Source organism: Lampris incognitus, chromosome 7, assembly GCF_029633865.1.
Source record: "Lampris incognitus isolate fLamInc1 chromosome 7, fLamInc1.hap2, whole genome shotgun sequence".
NCBI lineage: Eukaryota > Metazoa > Chordata > Actinopteri > Lampriformes > Lampridae > Lampris > Lampris incognitus.
Genome location: NC_079217.1, coordinates 53,551,538 through 53,559,822, shown reverse-complemented (window position 1 = coordinate 53,559,822; position 8,285 = coordinate 53,551,538). Strand labels below are relative to the sequence as shown.

General features: G+C 44.2%; 1 protein-coding gene across 1 annotated transcript in view; it reads left to right on the top strand.

Annotated features, from left to right (window-relative positions):
* Positions 1-138: 138 nt before the first annotated feature.
* Positions 139-8,285, top strand: part of mmp28 (matrix metallopeptidase 28) — a 32,885-nt gene continuing 24,738 nt past the window's right edge. Inside the window, exons 1-2 of the mRNA XM_056283864.1 lie at positions 139-260; positions 2,978-3,054. Of these exons, the coding sequence (XP_056139839.1) occupies positions 153-260; positions 2,978-3,054 (185 nt within the window). The 5' untranslated portion in view covers positions 139-152. The remainder of the gene's footprint in view (positions 261-2,977; positions 3,055-8,285) is intronic.

Genomic DNA, 8,285 nt, shown 5'->3' with positions numbered 1-8,285 from the left:
GTCGACAAGGAGCGCACCGCCAAGAGTCTGCTCCTATTTAAAGGAGGCGGCTGGTGTCCTCGTCAGTCGCCCGCTGGAATAAAGCACCTGGCTAGAGATGCGTCATGGCCGCGGCGGGGTGCAGCGTGTGATGCCGGTGTCGCTGCGGCGCCATGAGTCCTCCGGAGCGGGCGGCGTGGCTCCTGCTGCTCACCGCGCTGACCGTCCACCAACCTGCGGCTTGTTCGGCGGCCGGGCGACAGGGACACGACCCCCCCCAGGTACAGTTTTGATCGGGTCGGAGGAAGGAGACGGAGTGTAATGTGAGGAGGGACGCCGCCTCGTACGGCGGTAGTACACCGCATGGTAGTTGGCAGGGAGTTGGCTGAAGTGGGATGAACATTACCGGGCATGCCGAACAAAAGTGACATTTTGCACTATTTCGACAAGAGCTGAAATGATGACAAAAGTATTTCTCTTAACAGCCAACACATGTTGCTCGACACGGGGTGGTTCTTAAAAGTAAATCTTTGCATCAACTGATTAAAGTGGAGACCCCATGAGTTGGTTTTAATTCCACTCGGTGTATTGCAAGAGGAGGGTTTAAAATGACCTTCCACTCGTCACAAACCCCCCATCGATGAAATGAAGGCGCCCCATCCAGGCTTCTTGTTAAAACTTCACATTGGCACGCTTCAGTTCCGTCTTGGAAAATTAATGTTTGATTTGACATCTGCCTTTGTGGACCTGTCTCGCACTGTAGACTTACTGGGGAGATATATATATATATATATACGTTGTTAAAAGAAACATCCACCAGTAGGGAAAGTGCTCAGCAAATAAGGAGCAAAATACAAGGCTTGTACTGTCTCATAAAGAATTTACTTGACCCACTGGATTATATACACATACATACATATATATATATGAAAAAAATCCAGTTAAGTACATTTTCTATGAGACGGTACAAGACTGTTTCTCGCTATAAGCAATCATCAGCTGTCAATTAAACTACTCTCTTTTTATGTTATGGAATAGTTTCATTGGCAGCTGATGATTGCTTATAGCATGAAACAGGCTCTTGCTGTCTCAGAAAATTCACTTGAATGGATTATTTTGCTCCTTATTTGTTGAGCACGTTCCCTATCGTTGAGTGTTTCTTTTAACAAAGTTATATATGTATGTATGTATGTATGTATGTATGTATGTATGTATGTATACATATATAGACTGAAGAACTCCCTTAATGGAAGAATCACCCATATATATGGGTGATTCTTCCATTAAGGGAGTTCTTCAGTCCCCAGGGTAGATTTTTCAGGAAAAAAAACTTTTTTTTGAAAAACATTGATTGTATTTGTTAGAGTTAGGTTGTGTTGGCCATGAAAGTGATGACATTTTAATACTTTCTCAGCATGTTGAAAATTCAAATGTGCCAGAATGTCACTGTTTTGGGCTTGTCCCCAGCCCAGACTTTTTAAACTTCCCCTCTATAATAAAGTAATGAAAATGGTTTAAATTCATTAAAAACTTTTTTTTTACTTTGCATTTTCTCATAATTTAAAAAGACATATTTAAAATCCATATGGTTTACGTATGTGCAATTTGCACATGTTTAATAGTTGAATGTCGCGGTCCCTCACATCTGTCATTACCGTCACCGAGCATTTTAGAGAGCGGTAACGGTTTTTCAAACAACGAAAACGTGGTTGCCATGGAAACGAGAAGTGCCAGAAGCGCGGTCGTGGCAGAAGCATGACTTTTCATGTCCACAAATGTAAGTGATTTGAAGATTTACACGTCCTAATCTGAGAGTATGTTTATTAGGCGTCATTGCCAAACACGTTACTAACTGAGTGTTTTAGTTCAGAAGTAGGACATTTCACTTTATTCACGTATATTCATTGCACACTGTATGCTAGCTAACGAGTTAGCTTAGCAAGTCTACTCAGCCAGCTTTTAAAACTGTCATTACCGTCACGTGTCATTGCGTCACATTTTGCTGTTGCAACTTTGAAAAAAGCATCACAATATCAAACTTATCTTGTAGGACGATCAACGCTATACTAAGATATTTGTTCCGGACCACTTAATAGAGCTTTGTTTGGGGGAAAAAAAAAACAGATTTTGAAGAAATTTATTTTTTATTTTCTCAAAAAATTTGAAAGCCAAAAGTGCCCAAATTGAAGAATCACACACACACACACACACACACACACACACACACACACACACACACACACACACACACACACACACACACCATTGCATGTGTACTTGTAAGTAGACAAAAAAAAGACTCCTGCTACGTGTTTCACATTCCGTCGTTTTTAAACACATCTGTTCAATTTCAGTTTCCCCTCCACCTTCACTACGTCTGTAATCAGAGCTGTCTGATGATGCCCAAACACGAAAACCCGATGTTTACACACACACACACACACACACACACACACACACACACACACACACACACACACACACACGTACCTGGGGGGGGGGGGGGGCTCGAGCTCGAGTGACTCCATTGTAAAGATGACTGTGTGCCTACCTCAAACATCAATGCATCATTATATTTATGCCATTAAACTTGAGAATATTCTTGGATAGCACTTTACGCAAAAATCCTTGTTAAATAACCATGTTGGCGAACAGCCCAAGGGTCTCTCCATCTCTCAATGATTTGGGTGGTCCAGCACCCTATAGTTTATCCTACCAGGGTATCATGTAGCCTTACATGTCGCTACCTGACTAATTACAACAAGAGATGGAAAAAAATTTTTTTTTCCATAGTTGGCTTAGATATGAATGGTTAGGGGGGTTTACGAGACCTCTCTGATTCGTAAAATCATTTAGTGAATACAGCATCTGTGTCAAGTGGGACGTAGGCAGCTCCCACAGAGACCGTACAGGTGTTTGCAGCCTACTCATTAACTGTTTCACAGTAACCCTGTCTGCACAATGATTCAGTGATGCAAATGTGATATTACGATTGCAGATTTATCTGGAAAAATATGGCTACCTGCATCAGGACAACCACATCCACAGCACAGCCGAGGTGCAGTCAGCCATTCGGTAGGTGTGACCAGTTATTCATTCAGTGCACTCTTGTTTCCTTCACAAAGTTGTGAACCCCCACATCCCAGCGTCACGAGTTGGTTCTGTTCAAAAAGCACACTTAAGAATCAGATCAGTCTCGCAAGAGAAGGAAATTTAGATGACGTCAAAGTTAAAACAAATACAATTTTATTTATATAGCACTTTTAAAAACACACAGTTACAATAAATGGGTTATAAATTATTATAAATAAATAGGTTTGATTGGCTCGTTTGTAAATCCATCCTCTAAAGCAGGACAGCTGATGGAGGGGTATTCGAGTTTGGGACAAAAAAATAAAAAATAGTCGAAAGCATGGTGGGATTATAGGCAGATGAGACTGAGCTGAGTGAATGAATAAAGTTGGTCGCCATTTTGAAAAAGTCCGCCATCTTTGGTTTGCGCATATTCTACGGCGGTCATTGTGACCGTTTTGGATTTTCAACTTTTAATAACTCTGTGGGGGGGTGGATACAGACCTGCCGTTCCCTGAATTCTCCTAAAATTGCACGTATTTGCATTTTAAATGAGTTTTAGATCAACTGCACCAAAAAAAAAGTTATAAGGTCTATCTAAAACGATCGTGCGCGTCATGTCACTATTTATGACGTATTGTGGTCGCATCATTTCCTCCGCGAGGGTCATCGCTCTGTCCTAGAAAAGAAATATAAAGCCTTCTCCAGTGCAGAGTAATAGTCCACATCTGATTTTTGATTATTGCCAACATGTCTGGGTACAGACGCACCATGAGGCGCTGCAGTATTTACAGGCATAGGACAGCGGCCATTTTAAATTGTTTGAAAAATAGTGTCAAAAATTGTCAAAATGTTAATTTTGGTGTCAGTTAGTCTCTTAACAGACATTCTAACACATGTAATGCATTGATATCTCAACTGGGTGTTTATCTTGACCGAATATAGAGTTTAAAAACCGTGGCGGTCAAAATGACCGCCCACGGTCGTTCAAGTAGTTTTTAAGTTCCGGTCGTTGTTTGGGACTGTTTCAACCTTTATTTTTGTTGTATAACGGGCTAACCACAGTTAAGTGTGGTAGCCAATTAGATACAAGGTCAAGGGTTATACGGAAGTGTATGGATTTTGTTCAGAAGTAAACGTGTTAACAGCAACCTCACTCTGCCTCGTTATTATCGAGAATAACATAACATGGCGTCAGAGTGAAGCTGGAAAAAGTCATGTAAAGTCGCATGAGGGGAGGAGATAGATGCGTCTCCATAAGAGTTTGAAGGAAAAAAAACGCTGCTCTGCACGTCCTCCCGTGTGAAGAGTTGCTAAACGAGCTAACCTTATACGAACAAGCTAGCAATGTCACCGAGGCAAGGCAGGAAAGATGAGCCAGCCAGGACAAGCAGCAGCAGCTCCGGCAAGCAGCGTGCAGTTGACTCCACCAGGCAGGTTTGATTCAAATAATGCAAGCGGATGGCCAAAGTGGATACGACGTTTCGAGTGCTTCAGAATAGTGTCAAGCCTGGATAAACAGACACAAGAATATCAAGTAAATACACTGATGTACACTCTAGGGGACGAAGCTGAGGAAATACTGAACGTCTTGCTCTTAAGTCATGATCAGAGAAACTCTTATGAAGATGTGAAGCAGGCTTTTGAGAAACACTGTGTGAGCAAAAGGAACATTATTTTTGAACGTGCACGGTTTAACAGGTGCAATCAAGAGCCAGGGGAAAGTGCTGAAGGATTTATTCTGTCCATAGCCTAGCAGAGCATTGTTGTGCATTTGGAGATCCAAGAGAAGAACTGATCAGAGACACAATAGTTGTTGGTCTAAGAGGTGCAAAACTATCTTGAGTCATTGCAGTTAGATCCTGAACTCGCATTAGTCAAAACTATAGCCAGAGTGCATCACATTGAGGAAATAAAGAAGCAGCAGCCTATAACAGGGCATCTTAAATGAGAAGCAGTTAGAGAACTTAAATGCAATAAGTGCAAGGCGACAGACCCAAAGAGGCACAAAAGGGCAAAAATACAGCTTACAAGTCAAGCCAGAAAATGAAAACAGAAATACAGGTTGTGGTAGATGTGGAAACGCAATAAAGCACCAGTGGAAGGATTGCCCTGTCAAAGATGCGGAATGCCGTAAATGCAAACGAAAAGGACATTTTGCCCGGAACTGTCAATCAGCCGGTGGCATCTGTGATATCACAGAAGATTCTGCGGACGGACCATGGAGCAGAAGATGTCACCTTTCTTGGTGAGGGGGTTATTGAAATTGACGGTGTTGAACATGAGCGGACAGAAACTCTTGAGTTGAATGGGGAGACAACAGAGTTCAAATTATACACTGGAGCTGGAGTTACAGCTATTCTGAGCCACCATTACTCCACAGACAAGCATGGGAAACTGCAGCCACCCAGGATACCCCTGTATGGTCCAGGCAGGCAGCTTTTGAATGTAAAAAGATATTTCAAAGGAAAACTGGAGTTTGGAAACAAGATAACTGAACAGGACATTTATGTGGCGGTCAACCTGATGAAACTGCTGTTGGGGCTTCTAGCCATTGAGGCCTTGACTCTTGTTAAACGAGTGCACACAGTTCAGGTGGGTGAAGATGTCAGAAATCAATACCCCATGGTGTTCAAAGGGTTGGGGAAGCTGAAGGACTCATACAAAATTGAACTGGAGCCAGGGGCCACACCAGCAGTTGGGGCTGTCTGCCCCAACGTGGGGCTGTCTGCCCCACATTGAGTATCTCTTCCAATGTGGAATAAAGTCAGGGCAGAACTGAATCACATGGAAGCAATGGGAGTGATATCTAAGGTCACTCAACCCACTCCATGGTGGGCCGGCCTAGTGGTTGTGCCCAAAGTGAGATCAAAGGAGAATAGCAGCCTGTGTGTAGATCTGACACCCTTGAATAAATGGGTCAAGTGGGAGAGACATATCCTGACAGCTGTGGATCACACGCTACCTATGCTCTCAGGATCGAAAGTTTTCACCAAACTGGATGCCATGTCAGGATTTTGACAAATTCCCTTGACCGAAGACAGCACTCTCTTGGCCACCTTCATAATCCCATTTGTCGCTACCATTTCAACAGGCTGCCATTTAGGATATCCTCAGCCCCAGAACATTTCCAGCGACGGATGACACAAATGTTGGAGGACTGCGAAGGAGTGGTATGCCATGTCAATGACATTTGGTGTATGGCAAAGACCAAGCTGAACATGATACCTGGCTACACCAGGTACTCAGGAGACTGAGAGATGAAGGGCTACCTCGGAACAAGGACAAATATGAATTTGCCAGGAGAAAAATTATGTTTCTTTGACACTGCATCACCACCGAGGGAGTCAACCCTGACCCAAGCAAGGTTAAAGCCATTCTGGAAATGCCAGAGCCAGCCTGCGTTGCTGACATCAGAAGAGTGATGGGCATGGCTAATTACCTGGGCAAGTTCCTGTCCCACCTAGCATCATTCACACAACCTCTGAAAGATCTTCTGTCTGAGAAGACAGAATGGTGTTGGGGAGCACCACAACGAGAGGCTTTTCAGAAGCTGAAGTCAGAACTAAGCTCACCCAGAGTCCTCACTGTATACTCACCCAATGCAGAAACGTGTGTGTCAGATGACGCATCGTCCTTCGGTCTGGGAGCCCTTCTGTTCCAGAAATGCCCAGAGAGTAGTGACTTGAAGCCAGTTGTGTTCATCTCCAGAGGTTTTTCTAATGCTGAAAAACACCATGCTCAGATTGAGAAGGAGGCACTAGCAGTGACCTGGTCATGTGAGTGCCCACAATCGTACCTGCTTGGTATGAGGTTCACAATTGAGACAGATCACAAACCTCTGCTGCCCCTACTAAGTACTAAGGCACTGTATGAGCTTTCTCCTTGAATCCTGAGATTCCGACTGAGCCTGTTGAAATTCTCATATGACATTGTACATGTGCCTGGAAAGCTGCTCATCACCACAGACACACGGTCACGAGCACCAGTGGAGTATACAGTCACTCAGATAGAGAAGGAGTAGGAAGCAGACATCCAAATATTTGTGGACCCAATCAGACAGTCTCTTCCAGCTACTGAAGCTAGACTGCACCAGCTTGCAGAGAGACAGAAAAAAGACCCCATCTGCAGTACACTAATTCACTACTGTCGCACTGAGTGGCCTGACAAAGCCCACCTGGCACCTGATATAGCATTATAATGGAAGGAGAAACAGAACCTGGCCCTGGCTGGGGTTCTTCACCTGAAAGGACAAAGAATTGTCATCCCCAGCTTGTTAAGAGAAGAAATGCTCGACATCCTCCATCAGGGCCACCAAGGGATAGTGAAGTGCCGAGCCAGGGCCTTTCAGTCAGTCTGATGGCCAGGGCTTTCAGCTAACATTAGCCACAAAGTTGAAAACTGTCCCATATGCACAAAACACAGAACAGCACAGAGGGAACCCCTGTTGACGACTCCTGTACCTGAGAGACTGTGGCAATGTGTGGGTACAGACATATTCATCTGGGATAAGACCGCCTACCTTGTAGTGGTTGACTATTTCTCCTGATACATTGAAGTTGCCAATCTCCATGTTACATCCACCAACACAGTCATATCAGCTCTGCAGAACATCTTTGGTTGGCATGGGGTCCCAGAGCTGCTGTTGTCAGACAATGGCCCACAGTATGCCTGTACTCTTTTCAAAGACTTTGCCAAGGAGAATGGATTCACTCACATAACCAACAGCTCAAGATACCCACAAGCCAATGGAGAGGCTGAGCGAGCTGTGGCCACCGTGAAAGGCTTGTGGAAAGAGGGAGGAGATTATGCTAAAGCTCTACTCAGTTATCGAGCCACTCCAATGGAGAATGATTATTCTCCAGCACAGCTTCTCTTGGGGAGACAGCTAAGGACCACTCTGCCTCAAGTGCCCAAAATGTTGTCTCCACACTAGCCCAACATCAAGCAGTTCCAGAGTATGGAGACACAAGGCAAGAAAAGAACAAGAGCAACTCTACAACAAATGTAACAGAACACACTACTTACCTGACTTGCACCCAGGCCAGAAGTGTATGGATCACCACGGAGAACACTCATGAGACTGTCACTCAACAGACAGCAGCCCCGAGGTCATACATTGTCAGACCAGAGATTGGACTGTTGAGAAGAAACTGCACACATCTGCGTGTAACTCATCAGTCAACATCTGGTGCAAACGCCCAAGATGACACAGACGCAGGTAGTGTGGACAA